This window comes from Poecilia latipinna, unplaced genomic scaffold, assembly GCF_001443285.1.
Source record: "Poecilia latipinna isolate Pla-1442-1.1 unplaced genomic scaffold, P_latipinna-1.0 Scaffold7, whole genome shotgun sequence".
In the NCBI taxonomy this organism is placed as follows: domain Eukaryota; kingdom Metazoa; phylum Chordata; class Actinopteri; order Cyprinodontiformes; family Poeciliidae; genus Poecilia; species Poecilia latipinna.
The window spans coordinates 1,141,381-1,168,509 of NW_015112623.1; the positions used below are offsets into that span (position 1 = coordinate 1,141,381).

Below are 27,129 nucleotides of genomic sequence, written 5' to 3' on the forward strand. Positions count from 1 at the left end.
TTTTTTTTTTAGTTGGTTGTTTTGAATCTGCAGAGCTCACTGAAATAGTGAGGTCTAAGCTTTGAAACAGAGAAATACAAAAGAGAGGAGAACCAGAACAGTACAACCTGTCTCTGGCAGGAGAGAGAAATAAAAAAAAGCAGAGTCTCAAGATATCGAGCTGTGTGCAAACCAACGTTTTACTTCGTTAGATAGAGATGGGATGTAATTTCCAAAAAACAAGCTGAGTACTGCAACTTTTTGTGAAAAGGTGTGGAGCTCTGGGTTACACACACACCACGGACACACACATTTGTGTGGCTATCTTTGTGGGGACTTTCCATTGACTTCCATTCATTTCTACAGCCTAAAGCTTACCCTTATCCTAGCCCTAAGCCTAACCAAAACTCAATTCACACCTTAGTCCTAAATCTGACCCCTGATCCAAAAACAGCGTTTCCCTTTGTGGGGACCAGGCTTCGGTCCCACAAGGAGCAGTGGGTCCCCACAACATTGTATGTGTCAAGAAAATGGTCCCCACAAGGTATTACAAACAAACGCACACACACCACACACGCACACACCCACACCCACACACACACACATGTGCGCAAGCACACACGCACACACACACACATTTCTGTCCAACGTGAACTGAAGTGGACGTTTTTCTCCCCAGTGGGTTGGTCTCTCTCCAGGTCCGAAGCCCTCTTTAGCCACACGCAGGACAGAGCAGAGGCTGCCATTTCCTCAAAGGCGGACAAATGAGTGCAGGTGTGTCCTGGTTTAACCATTAAACATCAGCTTTATCCAGGAACGTTCCTGCTGAACGCCTAGAAAACGTCAAACGCCTGGGAAGTTTCACCTGCTTTGAGAAAAATGTTGGGAAGGATCGTTTTCTTCCTGTGCCTGCCATCTGTTTTGGCTGCACAGCTTTGCAAACCAAGTAAGTTATTTGCTCAATTCTAGTTAAATAATATCCATTTGAATTTGACACTAAGCTGTCATACTCTGTGAAATGAACCCATTTCTCAGACTTTATTGCCTTATTTTGTTCTGCGGTCAGAGTGGCATTCAGCTTCTAATCTCCCTTTACTGGAACGCAGTCAGATTAGGGACATAACTCAGATTCTTGCCTCGTAATAAACAGTTACATTATTTATCTACAGTGATAGCAAAACTCTTATTGGTTCACAGCGGCAGAAGTTAGTAAAATATTGTGAATTAATCTAAAAGTTATTCTGAAGTTGAGCACTTCATCTCAATGCTGGGACAGAAATTTCAAACATCTGTTAGAAATATTTTTTTTTTTTTTTTTTTTTTTTTTTTTTTTTTTTTTTTTGCTTCAGATGCTGCCGAGGGCTTCAAAGTTCGACTCAGCATCAAAACCGCTCTGGGAGATAATGCTGTATGTATATATTTTTGTTTTACTGCATCTTCTTAAAAAGTCTTCCTCCACTGATTACATAAAAATGTATGTAAACATGGCGCTCCCCCAAAGTGACTTCATAGACTTCAGTTTTTAATCTGTTGATGCTGAGATTAAAAATAATTTAATCTTAAGGCATTTGTGTCATTTGATCAGCCTATATAGCTCACCTACCTTTCTCACAACTGTTTCAGGACGTTTAGTCCTTTTTTTTTCCATTTAGATCCAAAACCTGCTGCAGTTTGACATCATTCAGTCATTAATCCTCTCCGAATTCGATCCAAACAGATATCGGGTCCATTCGATGAACCCCAGCAACTGTTCAAGCTGCATAACTTTGACATATTTTAATGTTATTTAGACCAGGTTTGCAAGATTTTAAGTTCCTGAAGCTGAAAAAAGTAACCGCATCTTCACACCGTTAGTTTTTTGCACACAATGTTGCTTTAATTCATTTGAATAAGGTATTCTGTATGTTTTCTACCATTTATAAGATTTAGGTACTGAAAAGCATCTTAAGAGGCTACACTTGCTTTTGCGTTTCAAAACCTCTGCAAATCAATAATTTTTACGAGTCGTGGCTCAAAGTCTCCTGGGGAGTTTCTTCACTGGTTTTCTGCCATCAGCCTCAAGAGACATTTTATAGATTTGTCAAAACAACATCGCTACTCTTACTGTGACTGAGTCTTTAAATCATACCTTAAACCGCATTTCAGTTTCATGTTTACCCTGTGAATAGTTTCTTCTTTTAATTCAACCTCACCATTTTATTCCACTGCTCAAAGTCTAAAGAGATTTTTATCTGAATAACCAACGAGGAAGCAAGACAACAGAGAAAAATCTTCAAATTATATTTGTGTAGCCTTGAGTATGGAGTTCCACAGAGTTCTGTTCTTGGCCCTATATTTTTTAGTGCTTTATTTGCATCTCTCATATAGTCTTTTAAGATGATTCATTGAGGGTCTATTATCACTATGCTGGAATCACAGCATGTTTTGAATAATTTTTAAATTGGCTGTATTTACTTTGTTCCCCTTTTATGGTTGTGACTGGTTTCTATTTTATTATAAATGTGTTCTACTACTACTTTTAGCACTACATTGAAACCTGTCATAAATCATAGGTCATGCATGTTGCTATGCATCTAAATTATAATTTTAAAAAATCTCCTTCGTCAACCTTCTCGGGAACTATAGATGAAAATTAGCCTCTCTGGCTAAATCTGGTTTACATGTTGTATTCATGTTGCTTAGTGTGCATTGCCCCATTTGTTAAGAATAAATCAATCTAAATATTAATCTAAATCAGCTTTTAACTACTTTTAAACCCCAGCATGCTGGAAAAGTTTGAATCTTATGGAACAATTTGAAAAGTGTGCCATCCTCGTTGTCAGGTCATTTCCCTTCTTTTTTTTTTTTTCCAATCAGGAGACAAAAATAAATATTTCCTTACTTACGCTAACTCAGCCTCAAAGACTGGACTCCATTCACATTTTGCACATATTAAACCAACAATGTAAGATTTAGTTGTGGTGGTGATTTACCATTTAAACCAAACATTAAAAATCAGGGTTGCTCATGTTCAGATTGCTCACCCAATAAAAAAGGCCGCTGGGGTCAGCAGCAGATCAAAATCTTATTGCTTATCGCAGCAGGGGCATCCATCTGGAAAGACGCCATCTGTCCTGTTATCTGCACGCAGTTCAAAATCAAACATTAGAGCAAGGATCGGTCTGCGCAAGAGAGAAACACCCTTCGGTGGAGGCAGCCCATGAGTTAGAGGGATGTTTCTAATGACTTCTGCGTTTTCATTCTCACTTTGCGAAATGATTTGAAAAAATAAATAAATGCAGGCATGTGGCCTGGGTAATTTGCACACGTGTTCATAGACCATTAAGGCTGAGCAATATGAAGTCATAAACACGACACAAACACAACAATTTGAAAGGAGCGCGTTATGGCCAATGAAGGCCCTGAAGCAGAAGAAAATGAAAAAAAAAAATACAATAAAACCATGTCAGAGGAAGTAGAGAGAAAATGAAATCTGTTGTGAAAGCAAGTTGTCTTCCACCAAGGTGCCAAACCTTTTGAGTTTTTTTATTTTTTATTTTGAGAGAGCAGCAGTTTTATCTGTTTGTTTAGCTGGTATCAAACTCAAAATTATTATTATTTTTAAGACTAATCAAATATGTACATCATTTCTCGAATTAGCAACATTTTCTTTGCACCTTCCCAAAACAGAACTTGTGTGAAAACTATTTTACTATTTTGTCCAAGTTTTACAACACAGAAATGCACGAGACTCATCCAAAATGCTCATAAAATAGATGTGGTCATCATGTGTAAGGACAAGGTCCATGCTGTCACCCACAACCCTTTGTGTCTGTAATGAAAAAACAGCTCTTTCTTTTTTAAAAATTTGGTTTATGTTACAGTATGAGTGGAATAGAAATCAACGGTTCCTCTTCCAAGCAGCCATTGCTTTTGCCATGAGCCATCACTTGGACCTAGAATTTAAGTAAGGAAACGTCCACATGCTTGTTTTTAGGCATTTTTAAAACAAAAAAACCTTTTGAGATATGCGAGTGGTGGTTTGTGAAGGTGACGTCATGTTTGTTGTCTTGTGTCCAGCGTGTCAAACATCCTCGTGTGTGATGAGACTCCCAGAGTGTCCTTTTGGTTTGTGGTCACGTCACCTGACGACCCCTCACGTCTTGTTGGCAAAGAAAGCGTGGAGTTGGCTGTCAGGTAATCACAAAACCACAAGATTTAGAGATGCAGTTGGTTTGTTTTAAATCAAGTCCATCCATCCATCCATGAAAGAGCCTTCCAAGGTGTTTTGGGTCTGCCCCAAGGTTTCCTCTGATTGGATGTGGTCAGAAACGTGATCAAGGCAGAGGAACAATGGTACTACTTTAATTTGCAACCCCAAGCGTTAAGCAAGAGCTCCTTAAGCTGAGAAGCAAGCCACCCTACCTCCAGGCTCTCGTGAAGATGCTAATCCCGGCCACTTCCGTCCAGGATCTTGTTCTTTCAGCTGTGATCCACACCTCCTGAGCGTAGTTGAGAGTCGGAGTGCAGACAGACCGGGAGATCAAGTTTTACTTGTCCTGGATCTTTTTTATTTTCACCAGAAAAGATCGAAGCATCATTGGCACAATGACAGACGAGGCCCCAATCGTTCTATCCCAGTCTCGTTCCATCTTACAATCGCTAAGGAGCAAAACTTAAACCCTTCAAGGGAAACACTGACATCTGAGGCAGTAGTTTACCTTTCCAGTAACCGTCTTTCAGTCTGGTTAGTTCACCCTTGGCCATCTGCTTCAGTGCAACCGGAAAGATGTCCTTGATGCCCGTAGAACCATACAGTCTACAAAAAACTAATGACAGAATCCTGAGGTTCCCAAACCAGACACTCTTTTCTCAACAATGGCAACTTGAGCTCCTTTCCATAAACACCACAAACACGATTGCTGAGAATCAGCATCTCAGGCAGGGACAAAGCTGCACTGGTAACAAGCTCGACTTTGTACTGAGAATACAGGAACATCTTTAGCCCAGGGTCTAAGGACAGGGCATTCTTTAAAAGCAACCTAGGTACCCTCATACAGTAATCCTTCGCAAAATACCTTGAGGAACATTTTTTTGGTTGTCTTCTTCAGATCCACAAAAAAGACCTGGCCTGAACAACCAAACCAGGATCCCCTCAGCAATTCATTGACAGCAAAGATCTGGTCCACTGTTCCATGACTGTAAGCTAGACTGCTCTTCTGGAGTGAAATGTTTGTCTTAAACTATTGTAGTTTGTCTTTTCCCAAGACCTCAAACTCTACCCCCACCGCAGAGGCCATTGTGACATTGTGACTCCATCCATTGGCCAACAATATCCTCTGTCTTCCAAGAATATTTCATAAATCCACATAAATGAACATCCCACTTAGAAGAGAGCGTGGAAATTTTAAGAACCTGAAAATTGTTTGGACAGCACGTCTGCTCTGTTCAGTGGAGCACAGTGTTTGCCTTGGACGTTCATCTACATCAAAAGGAGACCTATGACCTTTTCAGTTTGCTACAACTGTCCACAATGTCATCACTGTGCGGAAAAGTATCAATTGAAACTCCTTTTCTTCTTTGTCCAATAGAGCGTCGAGGAGCCGCATCAACAACATCCTCCTGCTCAATGATGCGACTCTGGAGTTCATTGGCGTCCTGCCCACCCTGGCGGCCCCCGTTAAACCTGCGACCCCTTCGTGGCTCATTGTGTTTGGCGTGGTGATAGGCATAATTGGTGCCGGCATTGTCTTTCTGCTCGTGTCCACAGTGGTCCAAAAGAAACGGTATGTTGCTGATTGTGGATTGGTGCCAATCGTTGCAATTAAGTCTGATAATTTGAGCCTGATCCTGTTTGGTCTCCACTCCAGCAAGGAGAACGAGGTGGCAGAAGAGGAGGACGACGATGAAGAGGCGCAGATGAAGAGGATGGCTGGAAATGAAGGCATTTGCAACACTTCATTCTCAGAATGTGACCGAAATACACAAATGTAAAAAAAAAATCAAAAAAATCTTGCGACATAAGTCTTCCATGTAAACAGATGTAATGGGAAAATAATATTTAGCTGCTTTGTTTAAAACCATGTTGGAAACAGTAATGTTTTAATAATGTGTAAAATCGTAATTTTACTACAGAGATGATCTTTATGCTTTTATTTTTGTTCTCAGATGCTCTCTGCAAAGCATGTACTTTTGTTTCTGCCAAACCTGGCAGATAAAACACCCTTTCATTTTTTTTACCTGTTCTTTATTCAAACATGTTGTCTCATGTGTGATGTCTGAATTTTAATTAAATATTTCTCTCAAACGTAGCGTTTATTATTACAAAAATGTGCCCTTTATTCACAGCAAAAAGAGTAAATCTTACAGAATATTTTTTGTGCAGTTCCTAGTGCAAATATTTTAGTACTTGAAATAAGATAAAAGTATCTGACAAGTAACTTTTCAGCAAAATATAGCATCTTGTTTTAAGGATTTATTGGCTTAATATTGATAAAAATGGCAGATCTTTTTTTTACTTCTAAAGATTAGAAGTAATAATCTGTCAGTGAAACTAATATTTGTTTGTCAATAATAAGAAATTATTGATTCTAAACAGGCTTCTGTACCTTACTGTAAAGTTACTTGTAAGTTATTTTTGTCTTATTTCAAGTGTATTAAAATATTTGCATGAGAAACTAGACCAAAAATATTTAAGATTTTGTTTCTGCCGTGTAGGAAAACAACTAACTGCAATAACCATTTAAAACAGGAAGCTGAATAAAGAGGTTGTGTTTTTTTAGGTGAGGAAGAAATTACATTGAATGTGCACGTCATCAGTTTTCAGATCAAAACATCTCCACATTGTTTATGTTACAGCCACGAACTTTAATGTATTTTTATATGACAGTGCACAATGAAACATACTTTATTCTTGTGTCAACACTTTGTAAATCAAACTTTGGCTGCAGTTACTGTCACAGATATGGAAGTCTAGAGCGGATGTTTCTGCACATGCTTTTTCCCCTCCATGATTTTCTCTCAATAAGTTAATTTCCCCATGGTTTTCTCAAGATAACAAAGCCTGTTTTCTTGAGATCACTAGTTGGTTGGTGTTTGTGTTAAACCTGATTCCATCCTTCAAATGTGTGCTGCAACTTACATCGAGAAAACCATTTGGAAAAAGTATATGCCCATAACATTCGCTCTTGGCTCCCATACACAGGTCTTCTGGGGTCCGTCTTTATCCATTTTAGGCCTCTAGAGACTGACAACTATTTTGATTCAATTACACACAGGGGGACAGGTGGAAGGCAGATGCTTTCACTGAATTACATTTAGAGGTACTCAAGTATTACAGGGGTTGTGTTCAAATGTACACCACACTTTTCAGATTTTTTTTTTGGGGGGGGGGTGTTGGGGGTTGGGGGAAGGTATAAAAAAAAGCATAATTTTACTTCCACTTCCCAACTTTTAGTTATTACTAATATCACATAAAATCACATGTCCAAAACAAATGTTTGTGGTTGTCAATTGATTTAACTAGTTAAAGAGTTAAATTATTTAGTTCATATTTTTAAAATGAAAAAGCTGAAGGGATATTAACACGTTTGTAAAGCACTACATCAGAAAGAGTCCAAGTAGTGTTAGTGAAAAACCTAAAATATGTCTTTAACTACACTGCCCCCTTCTGGTGGCAAATACAATGCTGGCTAGACTGGTTTTGCATGAACGGGATGTTTCCCTGAGGAAGCCTTTTGCCCTGCTGAACTCCCACTTTATTCAGCACAGCTGGACCTCAGTCAGGGTCATGGTCCTGGAACAAAATCCCACCTGGACTTTGGGCCAGAGAACCAAAGCGGTCTTAATCTGGATCGCCAGGCTGGACACCTACTCACCTCTGGGACTGAATGAGCGGTGATCGCTTCGGCTTTGGGGGCTGAGTGAGTAGTGTGGCCTGTATTGAGCCTCTGCTACCTTTGGTGGGACAGGCGCAGATGTTTCTTTTGACCATTTTTCATATTTCTTTTTAAAAGGGGTAACACTTTATTTGAAGGGGGGTGAATAAGACTGACATAACACTGTCATAAACATGACATAACACCTGTCATGAACATGAATAAGCCTTCATGAATATTTATGACTGTTGTCATAAAGCGTCATTCGGTAAATTATGACACTTTTAATACAAAGTTGACATTATTCAAAATGTCTTTGTTATGACAACTTGACATTAAACAATAAATCATTTCTGTTTAAACTTTACCTTTAATAACATAAAGTTACCTCATTTTTAAAGTGCAATCAATAATACTTTTATAACAAATTTATGTCAGTAATGATTTCCTGGTTAATGTCAAGTTGTCATAACAAAGACATTTTGAATAATGTCAACTTTGTATTAAAAGTGTCATAATTTACCGAATGACGCTTTATGACAACAGTCATAAATATTCATGAAGGCTTATTCATGTTCATGACAAGTGTTATGTCATGTTTATGAAAGTGTCATGTCAGTCTTATTCAACCCCCTTCAAATAAAGTGTTACCTTAAAAGGACAAAGAGGACATTGACTGGCATAACAGTGACAATGACAATTATAAAACAATGATCACTGGACTTACAAATGCCATCAGAACATCCATATTTATTTGAAATTGACATTTTAGCCATTGGGTTTGAATAAAATCCAAATCTTCACTGCTATTGATCAATTCATGTGTTTCGATTACTTTATTAACTTTTGTTGGTGCAGTAGTGCGTGTGTCACAATTTGGTCATTTTTAGTAATTGTGTTTTTGTCTGAATCTTCTGGTGTAAGATATTTTGAGGGTGTTATTATTTCAATTAGGTTGTTAGTTTAATGATTAGTTTTCCAATTGGGGTGGGGTTTGAAGGTGCCTTGGTGGGCAAGACCTTTGTTGTTGTCAAGGGAGAGTTTCAAAGTTTTGAGTCCAACTCCTTAGCAACTCCAATCATTTAGAATCGATTTTTGACACCTTTCTAAAATTGCTTGTGCCTCCTGTGATGTCATCGTCCCAAAAACATGGAACACTGAATTAGCAGTTTTTTTCTTGTGAACTTCAAAGGCACAGACGTTTTGAAAAATCCTGCAGATTAAATCTGAACTTTATCAACTGTGATTTGACTGACTAGACATAATTATTAGAAAAAGTAAAAGTACATCTGGTTGTTTCTTTAATGTAGAGAAGATTCGTTTTGTGATTTTTTGGCTTCAAAAGATTCAATATGGTTCTCATCAAAATCCCCCCTCCCCCCCTACCCCATTTCTACAAACTTTGGTTCCCAATCTGCATGGAGCTTGGCGCAACAATAATCATGTTATTTCGAAATGTGCTGAGTTAAACATATTCCAGAATCCTCCTTCTGGGTGAAATGGAACGGATAGCACCAAAAACAACCAACTGTAGCATAAACTCATGAATAAATGCATTTATCCACTAAACCTTCCAACAGGTTTTATTTTCACGACACGTTTTATCGTTGAACACATTTCTTAATGTGGCTGAAGGCTGCGCAAGAAATCACAACCACAACTGTTTTGTTAGAGCAAAATGTTTTATGAGCTGAAGTGACAAAAATTTATACACACTTTTTTTTTTTCCAATGAGAAAAAAACTGTGAGCCCTCAGGCCTTCCTACCTCCATATTTTAGCCCTGTTCCTCAGGTTCTCCAGCGTATGCCAGGAATATTTAGGTTAAATCCATCATGGCGTCCCTTCAGCCTGAAGGATTAACAGTTTTAACACAACGAGGTATTCTGTATGTTGACCTGTAGGTGGCAGCATTGTCCTCTCGACCTATGTCGACTTAACCGACAAAGACTTGCTTTGATAACCAGGACTTTTCTCCCTTTTAAACATAACACGTTTTTCTAAAATACATTTGAAATTCCGTGGTTCTATTTTGTGGCACTTCATTCTCTACTGATGATTGCTGAGGTGATTTATGTGAATGGTTAAGATCAACAGCAGTCCAGTTTGATATTAAATGGGTTTCCGTCGTGAGCTCGGCTAGTCATTTCCAGCCATATTTCCATCCTCAATCCGCAGCATTATGTCTAGATGCCCACGCAGTCTGACAATGAGCTGCATAGCGATCACTGTGTCATCATTTGGCCCTCATCCTTGTCTCTGCATTCTCCTTAAAAAAAACAAACAAAAAAACAAACAAAAAACAACGTAAGGATGCAAAAACATGAAAAAAGTGCCTTCAAAATGAGTCTGAAAGCTTTCCAATCCTATTAGACCGACAGATGATTAAGAGCTGAATTCCCACAGTGGATGAAGAGTGGGAACAATTGCGGGGAGCCAAATTCATTTTTTATCATATTATTGAAAAATAATGTCATTATTTTTAATAACTTATTCCAGCACATTTCTAAATAATGAATGCATTTTTAAAATTGCTTTAAAAATGACTCGCTGTCAAAGGCGTGAATAACATCTAAGTATTCTCTGAGCAAATGAAGATTTTTTCTTCTTTCTGCGTCTTGGGGCCGTCACAAGAACAATGTCTCTGTTCCGTGTTGCATAAATCTCTTTACAAGAAGGTGAGGAAGCTTCCAGACACACAATAGGGAGGAATATAAATAATTCTTGTGTGGGTGAACATCATTCAGTGCAGGTTCTCGATGTTTCGCTAGCTACTAATCGAGCGCTTCGTTACTGCTTCTTGTGTCCAGTAAAAAACCCTTTCTGGTCAAGAACAACCACAGCTGAGCTTCATGTTTATCTATATATGAATGCTAATTACCTTTTTTTTTTTCTCTAGCAAGAACAAAAGCATCACTGATAGACTCGGTCTACTGATTGTTGACGTTCAAAGTGAACAGGTTTGTTTGGAAAATTATTATTTTTTAACATAGTTAATGTATGATGTCTGACTCAGCTGGAGAGGATTTGCAGTGATTTACAAAAGTATCCATCCCTTAAACTTTTCTACATTTTGACACCTTACAACCACAAACTTCAGTGTGATTCTTTTTCAGCACATACTTGTAAAGAGAAAGGAAACTATAACTTATTTTTCACATTTCTTTGCAAATAATACAGTTTAGTGTCATAAATCTACCAGCTTTGCACAGCTAGAGATGTTTTCTCCTGTTCTTTTCAAAACCGCTGAAATACTGGGTCTTTACACAGCAATTTTCTTGTCACAGATTCTTGGATTAAGGTTTAGACTTTGACTGAGCCATTATGGCAAAAGAGCATGCTTCAACCTAAACTATTCCACTGTGCCTATAGCTGCATATTTAGGGAAGGTGAACCTCTATAACCTCCAATCTCAACTATTTTGCAGCTTCTGTATCTGTCTATGAACTCTGACCCTGACTGTCGGTGCGTTCAGGGTGATTTGCAGTGTCTCTTTCCTACTACATAAGCATTTTAAGCCAAAGTGGATGGTCTTACCAGATCACATCACCCCCATCGGTAGCCATTTTATTTGTTGTTTTGGTTTCCTTCCACTTCACAATTCTGCACTGCTTTGAGTCTAGCTATCACGCAAAATCTCAATAAAACACACCAAAGTTAGTTGCCGTAAGAACGGGCTGGACGATACGGCTGAAAGACGTATCACAATATAAGCCTTTCACATCAGCCGATATCGATAATTGTCAACATTGATAATTATTGACTAAGTTTTTTCTTTCAAATATCTTGTTGCTAGGTAACCAAAGAGGGAGTGAGTCAGTTGATTCCACCAGCCTTCGCTTGCTGTGAGAGGTTGGCTGGCTAAAGCCTTTCCTCTGTGGTTTTTGATTGGGCTTCAGTGAATATCCTATATATTGAATGTATAAAATATCAGATGTATTATCTATTGATATTGATCAGGTGTCTACCGTGATATTGCTATGGATTTATTATCCAGCCCTGTTGTAAGTTAGGAAGATTTAAGTGATATGAATATTTTTGATCATTTTACTCATGTGGCTTCTCCAGTTTACATCCTAGTGGATCCCTGAAGAGCCAAAAACATCACATACTGACTGAAATATCCACTGAAGTATATATATATATATATATATATATATATATATATAAACATAATTTATATCTTTAACTTTTAAAGCCCTGTCTGCATTATTAATGATTAGAGTGAAAAGTGCTGGGTTCGTGTTTCTAAACCCGGTGAAGGAGAAAGCGACACACTGATCACAGATCTTTGCCACCAGGTTGCCTTGATTCTTGACGTCAGGGAGAAAATGAAAGCTCATTTGTGTCGGAGGAATTTTTTTTTTTCGTGTGTGTGTGTGTTTAAGCTCCGTCGTTATCAAAGATTTTCCTCTTCTCACGCTCGTCTGGTACAGAGGATCTAGAAATCCCATCTCTGCTGCTGTTTATCTGTGTTCTCACTCTGTCTCTGAGTCTCTGCAGTCTCCGCCGCCTCACCGCTCTGCGTCGTCGTCGTCTTCTTCTTCTCCTTCTGCCTCTCGCGGATGATCTCCACCAGCCTCTGGAACTTCTGGTTGAGCTCGTCCATACCTCCCCCCGCTGCTCGCTCGCCCTCCTTGTCGCCGTCGCTCTCCAGCGAGCTCAGCGACTCGGCCCTGGAGTCGCGGCCCTCGAACTCGTAAGTCTGCAGTGAGTCGTAGGGCGGCTGCGACAGGTCCGAGGTGACACGGTCCAAACGGATGTTGAGGAGTTCTTCCATCCGGAGCGGCTGAGGGTTCGGGGCTTCGGACGCCGGGGCTTTGCCGTTGCCGAGCGACCCCGCCGGTGCGGTTAAAGTCTGCGGGGGCGCGTCTCTGGCCTTCAGCGTTGCCATGTTGAGCAGCTGCAACCCGCTGCCGGCGCCGGTCCCGTTGATGCACACCCCCATCCCGCCCGGGTTCAGCGAGCCCACTATGCTGTATGTGTCTGCCTTGACGTAGGCGGGGGAGTTCACGCTGCTCATCTGGCTGCTGGTGGAGTAGTTCTGCTCCGACATGGAGGGGATGGAGGAGTCGGTGTCGATGTCGTCCGCCGTGGTGCTGGTGGCGCCGGTGCTGACCTGGGTCTGGGACGACCCCGGCCGGCCATCCTGCTGGTTCGACGAGAAGCTGGCGCGACTCTGGCACGACGACTCGTAGGTCAGCTCTGCTGGGACGTTGGCTGCTGTCGACTCTGGGCCTGTCGGGTTTGTCTGGAGAAGGAAAAGAAAGGCGGCGATGAGACGAGTCAGAGGTAGCCAAGATTACGTCAGCGCATCTCAATAAACTAAAATGTCAACCGGCTGACTCAATTCAGCAAGTTAAATACACAGGAAGTGAAGATTTAAGCTACGTGGCTGCAATAACAGGAGGATGTTTGAAGGAGTCGATGTGAGGCTTTCAAACCTGAGACGACTGTGTCAACAGAGAAGCATGGCGGTGGCGGCAGCATGCTGTGGGGCCGTATTGAAACATGCAGCTTTGTCAAACACAGAGGCTTAGGTTTCAAGAGTTTGTTTATTTTAGATCTGTGGATAACAATTACTTTAGCAATCAATTATTCTATCGATTGTTGAGGCAGTTAACTGTAAAAATGAAGGAAAAGTTATTAATATTTTAGAGTTCAGCATTATGTTCCAGGAACTACTCCAGAGGTTGAAGGTCGTGATCTCCAACCTCATGAGATGGAAATGACGATTCAAAGACTTTTACATTAGGTCAAGAATATTTTGGACAACCCTGACCATCCTCTTCATGAGACTGTCTTAGTAAAACAGATTGTCTTCAGTCAGAGGCTTCTTCAAATTCACTGTAACACAGACCGCTACAGGAGACATTTTCCTATCAACAGCCATCTCCACCTCCAACAACTTTGAAGGATCTGAATTGATGAGTTGCCACAACAATTAATTTTCACTGTAGGATCGATAGTGTTTTCAAATTTGAATTGAAATTTTTTATATTCCAATAATCGATTAATCACGACTCATCATCACTTATCCGATTAATCTCTTCAGCTCTAATTTATGGAAATTAAGTGGAAAGAAAACATACGGTAAAGAAATGTGTGCAGGATTGTGAAGGAAAACTCTTTGAAGAGTTTTTTTGGGAGATTCACAAAGTGTGCAGCTGGAGTCACCACACACACGCACGCACGCACGCACGCACGCACGCACGCACGCACACACGCACACACACACACACACACACACACACACACACACACACAGAGAGAAATATCCTGGACAAAGGCAGCAGCTGAGTTTTGAACCAGAGACGATGCTTCACTTGGGCTAAGGAGAAAAACAAGTGGACCAGTTTCAGAGGAAAGTGAATTCCACATTGAATTTAGACACCAGGCCGCAGAACGTCAGGAAAGAGTGCAGAACCAAAGAACCTGGGTTGTCAGTAATGATCTGTGGAGCCCTGTGATCTGCTGCTTCCCTCTGCTGTCAAGCTTTCAGAGACGCTCATTTCATCTTCCAGCAGGATTTGGCAACCGCCAACACTTCCCAACACTTTAATGACGAGAACATTACTGGGGTTGACATGCCAGCAATATAAGCTGACCTGAACCCCACAGAGGATATGTGAAGCACTGTCAAGAACAGGGTGATAGACACCAGACCCAACAATGCAGACAAACTAAAGGGCCTCCTACACCTCAGCAGAACCACAGCCTGTGTTCCTCCATGACACGCTGCACCGATGCAGTAATCCATGCAAAAGGACAAAGACGAAGTGACACATTTGCTGCACTCTACCAAGGCAACTCATGTCCTGTTGTCATCAGCTACCAGTTGAAAATACTTCCAGACTCTGCTGACTTTGCAGTGTAACTCCTCCTGTTTCGAGATTTTGCTTAACATCTTCCAGCTCTGTTTTGTTGCTTGTTGTAACAGCAGGGTGAGTCAAAGGTTAAATATTCTGGGTTGTGTGATTGGCGAGAGCGGAGGAGGGCGGGGCCGTGTGTGTGCTGTGCACCGCGCTGCACTTGTTACAGTCTAATAAACTTCAGCTTCTTAATTTTTTCTTTGTTTGTTGCTTTCTTTACTCAGCAGGATAAACTACTTTCTCCTCTATTTAGACTATGATAAGTTGGTTCAAGTAACTATGTTAACTTCAGTTGTAATGAAACTGTTATATATGAAATTTGACTTTGTAATTTAACGCCTTAAAATTGGGCCTCTGTCTCTTTAAGAAGTTCCTGCTCTTTTTGAAACTCGTTTTTACCAACATTTCACTAAGCAGTAGCTCCTATAATGAGCTCAGCAGATGCTCAGTTACACCAGATGTTTGCTAATTGCTGCTAGCTAGTCTGAAGGAGCCGAGAGGAGGAGTTGTGGGGGAGGGCTGCTCTGCGAGACGGAAGCTCAGAAACTGCAGCTCAGAGGAGGAGCTTCATTGCCGAAGGCGGGGCTAGGTCCAACCAGGCGTTTTGCACAGCTGAATGGTTGCCACGGAGATTAAAGGATGTCAAAATGTGTATTAAAAAAAATAAAAAAATAAAGCAATATTCCAGGTATGATTTTGATGAGGGAATAACATTATAACAAGATGTAGTGCTCAAAAAAGTCGATTTTATAATAACAAAAAGGCTGTGTAGCAGCCTGAGCCAATCAACAAGCACATAATTTTGGCCCGACCCGATCTGAATTTTGGGTTGGACTCTGGCTTTGAATCTAAACTGTAGTACACATGGACACGCATTACAGGAGCCCCACATTTCTGCCTTCAGAATCCTTTTTATCAATAAACTGTTACACTTGATGACTGTCAGAAACTTTGGAATGCACGTCTAATTTGATCCCCTCATCTTTTGATCTGACAACATCTTTTTGGCCGAGCCGAGGCATTTGGTGTTCTTTTTTCTTCGCTTCACTTTTGGATTTTTGTTTTCATGCCTCCTGTGCGATTTCACCTTTCCCAGGGCACCGACCTCATAATCCGGCATTTTCTGTTTGACGGAGACGAATGTGTTGTGACGACGTCGCCCGTCTGATACACACACCCGATCATGCACACACATTTTTTAGAGCACTCAAGCTTGAGACGCGAAAGTTAAAATGAAAAATATGTAGCGACAAAAATTTACCATAATATGAAACAGCTAATTTCACAGACTCTGCATTTCTTATTAAGGGTATCATTTTTTTTTATTATAAATACACACACACTACAGTATGCACAAACTATACCATAAGTAATTGAGTTGGTGCAAAAGTCTTATCAGGTTATTTATTCTATTTTTTGTTTTTATCTATGTGGATTTTATTTGGAATGCACTATAAATAGTTGAAGACACATATAAGAACGATGATATTGAAGACCTTGTGATTTTTTTTTATATACTGCTGCCACAAGCCTGTTTCCTCCGTTCGTCTGTCTGTGATTTCACAGCTGAGGCCACCTAATAAAACCTACTTTATTTTCTCACTTCCTCCAACGACAGCCTCAGTTTAACGGCTGGTGAAGTGCTTCTGCCCCGGCTGTTGTTTTTATTGCCACATCAAGCAATAAACAATGCTCCTATATGCAAATGATTGATTATGGCAGCGCCGACATGCAAATACGACTAGAAGACAGGCTCCTGCATTAACGTGAAGCTTCGCCACGCCTGGGGTTCATAAATTTTAATCAGTCCAAAGCCGTCTTTATGCGGCGCTCATTACATTCATGGGAACTCCTGTTAAGGATGTAAAAGAAAAGCCTTAAAATAAATGTGGTCTTATCTTGTGATTTATTGCAAATGGAAGAAAAATGCATTCCTGGAGTATTTATTTGAACCCATACTTTGTCCATGCCTCTTTCGCCAACAGGACGGCTCTTCGACTTCCCCCTAAACTATTTCCCAACGTGAGCCTTTATCTGAACCTTTGCTTCTCTAAATCGACCAGAGTTCAGACTCCAATCTTATTATTTTTTATTCTTCATCTCACCCCTCTGGTTTTCCAAATGATTTAGGTCTGAAGGTGGCCATGAAAGAAAGTGGGCTTTGCCTTTGGTGAACCATTTTGGTATTGATTTGGGCCATAATCTCTCGGGTCGCTTTTCTGTTGATGGACCCAGTGATAACCTATTTTCATTCGCTGACAGAGTCGCCCATATTTTTATCTAAGTAGTCCCAAAGAATCTCTGATGCCGTGCACCGCAACAAGACTCCCAGGGAGTTTGGAGAGAGAGGAACAAAACAAACAAACAGGCCCAAAACATTACAGAACTTAAAAAAATTAAATACTTATTTATTAATTCAGATTTTTTTTTCCCTTGGGATCCTGAAATCTTACGACCAGCTCCATCAATGTTTCATTCACTGTTTACATTTGATCTGGCCTAAGTTTATACTTCAATAACATCAAATTCGGACTAAGTTAGTGATACACGATCCAATATTAATATCTGTATCGGCTCTGATATTGAAAAAAAAATTCTAGATTGGGTATTGGTGACAATGTGTCAGATCTATTCAGTGTAATTCTATGTGCTCTGAATGACGTCATGATATATTATTATGTATTCTACATATTTAGAATTCCTGATTTCACTTTCTAAACCATTTGAAAGTGAAATTCAAATGCATTTTTTTTTTTTACGTTTGACCAAAGTAGTCAACCTATTATTTTTTTCAGGTTCAGTTTCTTTATCATTTATTTTGCGTTGGCTCTTCTACTCTTAATTGCTCTGACTCAGGGGTGTCCAAAGCCGGTCCTGGAGGGCCAGCATCCTGCATGTTTTATTCTCTCCCTGGTTTAGCACACCTGCATCAAATGATGGGTCATTAGAGGCCTAAGGAGAACATTGACTTGCTGAGGAGGTTGTTACTACCACTAGGGAGAGAACTAAAACATGCAGGATGCCGGGCCTCCAGGACCGACTTTGGACACCCCTGCTCTGACTGAACAAATTAAATTTGTTTTTACATGTTTGACCAAACTTGTGACGCTTTTGGTGTATTTAAGTGTGCTGTACTGGTGCAGAGTTATCTAATACATTTCTAATTAAGTGCATTTACATCTGTGTTTTAAAAAAAAAATATCGTTTTAAGTCAACTCAGAATTGTTGTTCTGCATCGGATCGGTATCAGCCGATACCAAACCTCAGATATCGGTATCGGAAGTGCGTCCCCAGACTAATCGCTAAAGACCAAAAAACATAGGTCTCTACAAACAACAGCAGATATGCATCCATCTGTATTTAAGTGGTTCTGATATGGACCAGAAAGTCAGTTTTGACCCAACCTTCATGCGACCAAATCACAGCATCGTAATCCTTAGTAAACTCTACATGTTTATGTTTATGCCAGGTTTTTTTTCCGCCATGCCTCTCAAACAACCAGCTGGCATGTATATGGCATGCAGTGGTTGTTATGGCAACTTGGCTTTGTATGTTTCTACCACTCATATCCTCACTGTGTATATATATAAATATGGGTTTCTAGTTAGAAGACCATAGAAACTAATCAAACTAAAACGTAAAGCATTAAAAAAAAGCTCGAACGACATTTCATAAATCAACAGTGTAACACTAAAATTGAAGACGTTCTTAAAATTAATTTTTCTACTCTACTGAATACATGCATATAAGATTTATATGTAGATATATATTCATTGCAGTAAAATACAATTATTTAAAGCCGCAGTTATCTTTGCCAATAACTGTGGGCCACACTATAAACCTGACATAAAAGATGTGTATTGATTTGATGATAAAGTGTTGCATTTTAAACAGATGCAGCTCACGAGTTTAAGGCAGGTTGTGTGAAAGCACGAAATGTTGGAGCTGAATCAGATTAACTTTTCACTCAGTATAAATCCAGATTAGTTTGTCCCAGAGGGTGGACAGACTTTCGCTGTCATAAAATAACTTGAGTGTCAAGAAGGTTGTTGCAGTTTATGGTTATTTACAGGGAAGCTAATTTTTATTTATGTGGGGAATGGAATGGCGGTGGGAGCCGGAGTGTCATCGGTAATCAATCTGAGTGATAAACTTACTTAGTAAAACATTTGAATGAAGGTTATTAAAGAGGTGATGTTGGGTGAAATCGACTTTTTTTCAACTTGACGTCATGTTATAATGTCATTTCCTTATCAAAAACATTCCTGCTGTGTTGCCTTGATTCTCTCGTCCACGTTTCAGAAATACTTTAATCTCCCGTGGCAACCATTCTGGGTTTCCGAGCGTCTGAGCTTCTACCTCAAAGAGCAGCCCACCCCCATTAGCCCTCCGCTCAGCTCCTTCAGACTAGCCAGCAGCAACTAGCAAACACCTGGTGGAACTGATATCTGCTGGGCTCATTACAGGAGCTACTTCTCCATGCAACTCTCCTAAAAATGTTGTTAAAGGTGGAGTTTCAGAAATATCATAGGCCCAATTTCAAGGCATTAAATTTTGAAGTCAAATTCCTCTTAAGTCATATTTATATATCGCAGTTTTTTTAACAACTGTGCATCTGCTGAGCTCATTATAGGAGCTCATTATAGGAGCATTATAGGAGTGTGCAACACTTCTGAGAACAATGTGTGAAGGTTTTTATTGACTTTTACACTCCCTTGTTTTTCTATTACACTTGGATAAGAAACATTTTATATGTTTCGTTGAGTACATGTTTAGAACAGGAACGTTATTATTGGCACACCACCTCTGACCTTTTCTTTCTGTCGCAAATAACCCGCTAATGTTTCAAAGTTCATAAAACTGAGTTGGCATAAACTGCTATGATTTTTTTTAGAATATAGTTGTATGATGGTGGAAGTTCAATTTTGTTTAGTCTCTTCTCTGACCTCTGCAACTAATCTAGATCTAAACTACATTAAGGTGATAAAACGGTTATCTCCTGCAGGTAGGGTATTAGCTGCTTCTAACCAAGGTCATTATAGTTAGCTAAAACTAAAATAACAAAAACTTAAATTGAGAAAACATTTTAACTGAAATTAATGTGGAGAAATTTAAACTAACTGGAACTATACTGTACATTTATCTAAAACATACTGAGATTATAGACATGATATCCTTCATTTTCTTGTTTATGAATCTATTTATTAGCCTTTTAAACTGATGAGGAATTGATTTTTTTTTCTCTCAATACAAGAGGCTGTCGGCAAATTACGGCACTCCATACTCCTCCTGTGGTGGTCCACAAAATGGCGACAGCAAAAGTTGGGCTTGAATTCCAGAGTCAGCTTGTGGTTCAACAATAATTGAATACATTTTTTTGAAACTGGCATCTTCTGTTGATTATTCGTAACCCAACTGATGTATATATAACCACAATACTTTGACCGTTTTGATTTCTGGACCAAAACTTGAATTTACTATGTAAGCTAAACTAAAACTACACAATAACTAATAAAAACTAGCAAACACACTCTAAAAACTAATTGAAAGTGAGTTAGACAAAGAAAAAGTCACAACCAAATAAAACTAAATTATAATGAAAAACCCAGAATTATTATAACTCTGCTTATGACCTCACTTGAAAAATCCTGAACTATCCCTTTAAATGTTTGACACTGTAAGGTAAGCTGACCTTTCAGTGACTTTTCTATAAGTTTACTTTACTCGCTTTTTCTCTCTCACAGGCCTAATAATGTTGGAACTTGTTCAAAGACAAAAAACAAACAAAAAAAACCCCAAAACATAAACAGCGAGCTGTGAGTAAGTGTTTTGCTCCGCAGAGTTTTCTGACCTTGGCCTGCTCCTCCTTCCCTTTGGCGCCAGCCACGTTCGCCCCACTGCTCTGGTTCCCGTCTGCGCCCGCGCTCTTTGCCAGCATATGCTCCGCTTCGAAGCCGCGGCGGCTTGTCTCGGGCGAGCGCAGCAGAGGCTCAAAGGTGCTCCGGCCGGGGACGAGGAGACGATTGGCGCCGTGACCCGCCGCGAGGCCCTGGGTCACGCTGCCTAGCTGGAGGCCCGCCTCCAGCGGCCCGAGCGGGTAGTCTCTGAGAACGGGCAGCGTGTGGACGCCGTAGCAGAGGCGCCCGTAGAGCGGGGCCGAGCCCGGCCGCTGCTGGGGGCCCAGAACCGGGCGTGGGTGACGGCTCCAGCTGTACGTCCTGGCTCTGGGCGGATTCTGCTGGGTGTACCATCTGCGTGCCGAAGGAGGGAGAGAGAGAGAGAGAGAGAGACAGATCACAGCGATCGAAAAACAACTGAACACGCAAACAGCCGAGAGCAACGGCGGCGCGCGAGCGAGCGACTCACATGTTCCCGCTGTTGTGCATGTGCTGGATCCTGTGCATGCTCTGCAGCGCCGCGATGTCAAAGGCGGCCGTGTCCGCTTCCCCTCCCCCCTCGTCGTCGTAGGATATGATGTTTTCCCTGACATCATCCTCCTCAAAGGGTGAGTGGGAGTCTCGCTTCTGATGGCGCAATGACAGCGAGAGAGCACACACCACTAAAGGGCAAAGAACAGACACATGCCCACATACTCCACTGATGTTCCAGAAGCAAGCCTGACACAACCACTCAGCGTCTTTTCCAAATACAAGTCGCTCAAAAAAGAAAAAAAAAAACAAAAAAAAACATACTTGGGAAGTTTTCTGTTTCCCAGAAATGTCACACAAAATCCTCCCCAACCCCAGAACTCACCCAGCAGGGTGGTGACACAGGCCAGCATGGCGAGCAGCGTGACCAAGCTGAAGATGAGCGACGGCGAGGCGGACGGCGCGGGCAGGCAGACCACGTGCCTCTCCCACCGCGGGTCCCGCTGCCTGCCCCGGTTCTCCGTCTGCATGCCGCCTTGCAGACACGGGCAAATGGTGACGGTGACGGTGCCAGTGTTGGTCAGCCCCGAGGCCCCGTCACGCAGCACCACAGGCACGTCGAGGGCGAGTGGAGAGGATGAGAAGCCAGGGAGCGGCTCCAAGGCCGACTGCAGCACCAGGCTGGCTGTCACACCTGATGATGTGACAACACATCAAGCATGTCACTGCACAGCAAAGCACAAAGCGCTCTCTTGTCACTAATCGACGGGCGTCGAATTTCTGCGTGAAATGTGAAATAGCGGCTGTAGGGGAAAGAGGGGGAGATGACCTCCAGATTCTCTGATAGAGAGGTTGAGAGCGGAGCTGGACTCAGAAGGGATGCTGAAGTGGACCGGAGAGTCCTGTCCTCCCTGATCCCTGTCGACCGCTCGCAGGACCTGGACCACCTGCGGAGCAAAGAGCCGGAGAATCGTTTTAATAGAGCTGATGGGGATTCCCCAAGAGTCGTTTAACAGGCCGGCAGAGTGTAATCTGATGTTCATATGGAGTAAAGTTGAACTTCTGCATGTCTTGTTACAAGTTACAAGCATAAAGGGAACCTAGGATGCAAAATTCAAATTTTGCACATATTTGTACTTCCATTTGGGTTTCTACTGCTTCTGCAACATCCCAAGAACTTAAAAAGTAAGTTCATTTTTCTTGGTGTCTGGATGTTTGAAACACCAATAGGCAGGCACTGCCATCACCTAGCAACCCCAGGGGAGCCCAACCTCGTTACTTAGAGCAACGAGCTCCAGCATGTTTGGTTTGATTACATGTCACAAATGAATTACATTTTTTAAAGCTGAACCTCCATTTTCTTTTTTCCAGTGTGAGTTTACCGCTGTATGCATTGTGTACAATGGCTGCTAGAGTAGACTAGTGTTTTGTTGTTGGCTTATCATTTAGAAACCACTTGCTGCATTGTTGTTGTTTGTGCACTGCTTTTCAGAGATGTACAGCTGTATAACTGCACTTTTGTTTTCAAAAGATCATTCAGAAAGGAACAGGCAGAACTGATTCTCATTATCTAAGACTGGTTTTCTGCAAAAAAAAAAAAAAATGTAGCAAAAAAAATGTAACAAACATGTTTTGTGTAGCCCAGACAAACTCATAATCTGTTAAAGGTGTGCTTCCTTTAATGTGCTTTTATTCATCTCCAGCTCAACACTTTGCGGCACCAAATTCTGCTGCAGTTACAGGAGAAGAGTTTGTCTCATCCAACTTCACACAGACGTTCTTCTTCTCCAAGTAGCTCAGTCAGACTGGAGAATGTTTCCAACACACCTTACTGCTGTTGATTTGAGGATCCGCCAAATTGAAACGACAAGTCTTGCACATTATAACTGGGACTAGCCGGAGTTCCTCCCACTGTTCTGAGTGGGAAGTCTGACTTCCTTGAGCGCTCCAGCTGACTTTTCTGACTGGAAAGTCAAAATGTTTGAGCTTCGACTACAAACGGAACGGATAACGAATCAGTAAAACTATTGAAGTAAAGCTACTCTTAGTCTATGTTTGGACCCACATCTGCTTCGTTTCTGTTTCACTCCACAAATATGCAGCTCTTGGTGTTGGTCTGTCACACTAAATAACAATAAAAATCCATCAAAGTGAGAAAATGAAAACCAAAAAAACAAAGCAATGTGGACAAACTGTGAAACGATCCCATAATCACATTGTTTGATTGCTCACGCATTGACTTCTTCGCAGAAAAAGCCGTTCCAGGAGCTGACAATCCCCCTTTCTCATCCCCACAGACAGTTTTTTCTTCAGCACTGCTGATGCAAACCCAACATTTCTGCCTCTGCTTTAAAGTACCTAATTGCATCAGCAGAGTCCAGCAGTGGCTGCATGTTGCACTCGAGTTAGTTCAGTTTCGGAAACTGCAGCGCTAGATAAATGTTTAGCTCTTGTTATTAATATCATTTATAAAGCCAAGCAGGGAGTCAACGTTGCGGAGGCTTTAATTGTGTAGTTAAAACCCCCCAAAATGTTAGGAAGTACAGTGGCTGTAGAGACTGAGTGGGTAAAATGAAGAGCAGTGTATTATCAGGCTAGGGCTGAACAGGAACAGACCTGACCCGGGGCGCTGGAGTCACATACTGATGTCGCGTACTGCCTGTCCAACTCTGGCGCATTGTCATTCTGGTCCAGTGTCTCTATGGCAACCACAGCCCTCGACACAAGATTTGGGTTGTCTGGAAGGGAGACAAGAGAAGGGGGGGGGAAATGAACGCTAATGTTCAAGTTATTACAGAAAAATCCACCGTTTGCTCTCCACTGGGTGAAATACGAGTCGGTGTCGCCGCGGCGCTCCAGGTGCCCCGCGGCGGTACGGTCTGTCATACCCCTCTGTGTGGCGATGACTGAGATGTTATGCCACTGCTCCTGCTCACGGTCCAACTCTACCACGGCGCTGATGAAGCCCTTGTCGGAGGCGATGCGGAACAAAGCCTCGGGGTCCGACTGCGGATCGATGGAGTACCTAGGATACGGGACGAGGAACAGTCAGGAATCGCAGGCTAATGAGTGTGTGAGTGGTGTGTGCGTGTGTGCGTGTGTGTGTGTGTGTGAGCGACGGTGAGTCGGCCACCTGATGTTGCTGCTCTGTCCCGTGTCCGGGTCTACGGCGTGGACGCGGCCGACGGCGCAGACGGGGGGGCAGTTCTCGGACACGTCCAGGTGGTAGACGGCCTGGGAGAACCGCGGCGGCTCGTCGGCGTTGAGGATCATCACCCGGACCGTCGCCTGGTCCTTGAAGGGCCCTTTCCGTATGAACCGGGGGTCAACGACCGGGTTCGCCACTTCCACGGAAAACGTATACGAATTGCACATTTCGTAATCCAGAAGCTGTAAAAAAAAAGAAAAAAAAAAAGAAGAAAAAATGAGACGGCGAGTTATTTTTTGCTCTGGTTCTGATCCAGCCGAAGACTTCATCATTCACTTACGGTATTTTCCTCCATTCATTCTTTTCTTATGCGGCTCGGGTGATTTTTTTTTTCCCTGTCTAATTAATGACGAGCCTCATCTTGTCCTTCAATCTTTCTTCGATAATCTCACAGAATGTTGTCAAAAGCCCTAAAAGTCGAAATCCTGTTCTTTTAACAAGGCCTCACTTTCAATGAGTGAGACTCTGACCAGCTGATGTCCAGTTCATCCTCATCACTTCCTTCAGGACACCTGTGGGCTGACACTATCAGCAGAAGATGTTTAAAGTGTTGCTGATGCAATGGTTTAAAAAACTATTCAAACCCCTTCAGCTTTTTCCAGCTTCATCCTTTACAACTACAAACATTCGTGCATCTTATTGGGATTTTGTGTGTAAACCAACACAAAGTGGTGGGTAAAGAAAATATTACATGCTTTAGAAATATGTACAAAACTCCTCTGGGTCAACACTTTATTGAACCATCTTTCACTACCGCTACATTTGCGAGCTTTTTGGTGTATGTCTCCATCAGCCTCACACATCTACAGAGAGAAATTCAGGACATTTCTTCTTTGTGAATGAGCTCACGCTTCAACCTCGATTTTAAAGTCTTGCCACAAAGAATATAAGAATTTTAAGACATTTTAAAGATCATTACAGAGTTTAAGACCTGTGAAACAACAGAAATACACACACACAAAAAAAGCAAATAAATGAATTGTATGGGCTGGCAACAGAAAGGAGAAAATGGTTAAGACGAACATCGCCCAGCTAACTTGGCGATAAAGTTACACTTACCCATGATGTACGCAACAGCTACACAAAACCTTGTTAAGTAATTTTGGCCTTGTCTTCAGTGCAAATATCTTCGTACACTTGAAATAAAGCAAAACTAACCAACATGTGACTTTTCAACAATATGTAGAAGCTTGTTTCAACTAAATAATTCCCTGATGTTGATTAAAAGGTACTAACTCCATTGTCAGATTATTTCACAAGACATTTTTCCCATGTTACAAGTGAAAACTAGCTGGCTACTTAGATAGCACTGTAAAGCAAGAGCCTCTGTCATTTTTACAGTCTGGTTGGAGTCTTTTCTATTGAACACGACATTTTGCTTGGAGGCTCATAATTGGACTCATCATCTTCAGATGTCTGTAAAAGAAATTTGTCTTTTGCGTCCATTGTTTCATAAAGACCAGATTTGCAGAGCGGATGACTAACAGTTGTCCTGTTGACAGATTCCCTTCTGAGCTGTGCATCTCTGCAGCTCCTCCAGAGTCACCATGGGGCCTCTTGCCTGTGGACTGCCATGTCTGCCATACTATTTTCATTTGCTCACCGCAGAAATACAAAACTTTACTAAGAATTTTTGCTCTAGTTTCTGTTGCAGATATTCTCGGCGCTTTTAAGACTTGTTTTAAGCTAATAATTTCTTAATATTGGTAAATTATTTGACTTAAGACATGGAAAAAGGTTTATAAGTCAAATAATTTTCCAGTTGAACTAGTACTTTTAAAAAATCTATAATAAGGAATCATTTACTTGGTTTTATTTTCTAACATTTTAGCTTATCTTGCTGAAAAGCTACTAAGTTTGGGGACTTAATAAAATGTGTGCCACACATTTCTGCTTTGCATGCATAATTTTCTCCATATTTTTGCTCTAGTTTGTGTTGGTCTACAACAAAATACCACAATAAAACACCCAAAGCTCTGTGGTTACAGCTTCACAAACTGTGGAGAGGTCAGTGGGGTATGAATGACCCTTCCAGGGCACCATAAAAGCTCTTGGTGCCCGTTTTCCCGTGATAAACCTCAGCTGCTTCTCGCGCATTCAGCGTGCATGCGTCCGCATCGCCGCTCACCTTGTTCAGCACGATGACGGCCTCCCTGGCTCTGCTGGTGACGTTGAAAATGTCCGCACCCTCCGCGTCCAGGATGGTAAACTCCAGCTGTGCATTTTCTCCCAGGTCAGGGTCGGTGGCAGTGAGACGGCCCACCTCCACACCAGGTGCAGCCAGCTCCGACACAGAGAACGACCACGCACCTGCAGCGGAGGAGGGGGGGGGGTGGCATGGAGGAGGAGGAGGTCACAATGAATGGAGCGGTTTGAGAGCTGGCACTGAATGTTCATGAGGACGCTGTCTGGCTCCGTTTGGGGCTCAGAACAAAGCTGGCATTACGCTAATGCATGCAGCTGCTGCCCCTGCGCAGATTTCATGATGAAGTTTGGAGCATTGTTCGCTCTCCATCACGGCTCTCGCAGTATATCACAGGTCTGCTTGTGTTGCAGGAGCGATTGGTCGGTGCGACAATCGCAGTAAATCATTCGAGGAATAACATTTCGTCTCGAGGCGATGCTAATATAGGTAAACAGCACCTTGTTTCTGCGGGGGGAAAATGAATTATACAGAGCTGCTGTGGCTGCAGAGGAGGGGAGTAATCATGTTTATGAGGCAGTAATAAAAATTTAGAAAGTATTCACTTTAACCAAAATAATGAAACAAATGGAAAAAATAGGCTGCTATTTGTGATTTTTAATGTAGGTACATATATTAGAGTGTGTATATTAATAAAGTATTTTT

The 27,129-nt window shown here is 41.6% G+C and overlaps 2 protein-coding genes across 2 annotated transcripts in view; one reads left to right on the plus strand and one right to left on the minus strand.

The window, feature by feature from the left end:
* The first annotated feature begins 629 nt into the window (after nucleotides 1–629).
* On the plus strand, nucleotides 630–6,265 carry cltrn (collectrin, amino acid transport regulator). Its single transcript, XM_015027420.1, has 6 exons — nucleotides 630–925; nucleotides 1,329–1,387; nucleotides 3,843–3,925; nucleotides 4,039–4,155; nucleotides 5,550–5,744; nucleotides 5,829–6,265. Exons 1-6 carry the CDS (start codon nucleotides 859–861, stop codon nucleotides 5,950–5,952), a joined length of 645 nt encoding a protein of 214 aa, XP_014882906.1. The 5' UTR covers nucleotides 630–858; the 3' UTR covers nucleotides 5,953–6,265.
* A 3,298-nt stretch (nucleotides 6,266–9,563) lies between these two features.
* The window catches only part of cdh24a (cadherin 24, type 2a), a gene marked incomplete at its 5' end in the record, with an annotated part of 29,291 nt that continues 11,725 nt past the window's right edge, over nucleotides 9,564–27,129 (minus strand). The window contains 9 exons of the mRNA XM_015017905.1: nucleotides 9,564–13,084; nucleotides 20,557–20,956; nucleotides 21,072–21,264; nucleotides 21,459–21,767; nucleotides 21,903–22,020; nucleotides 23,690–23,811; nucleotides 23,962–24,098; nucleotides 24,207–24,463; nucleotides 26,410–26,591. Of these exons, the coding sequence (XP_014873391.1) occupies nucleotides 12,275–13,084; nucleotides 20,557–20,956; nucleotides 21,072–21,264; nucleotides 21,459–21,767; nucleotides 21,903–22,020; nucleotides 23,690–23,811; nucleotides 23,962–24,098; nucleotides 24,207–24,463; nucleotides 26,410–26,591 (2,528 nt within the window). The remainder of the gene's footprint in view (nucleotides 13,085–20,556; nucleotides 20,957–21,071; nucleotides 21,265–21,458; nucleotides 21,768–21,902; nucleotides 22,021–23,689; nucleotides 23,812–23,961; nucleotides 24,099–24,206; nucleotides 24,464–26,409; nucleotides 26,592–27,129) is intronic.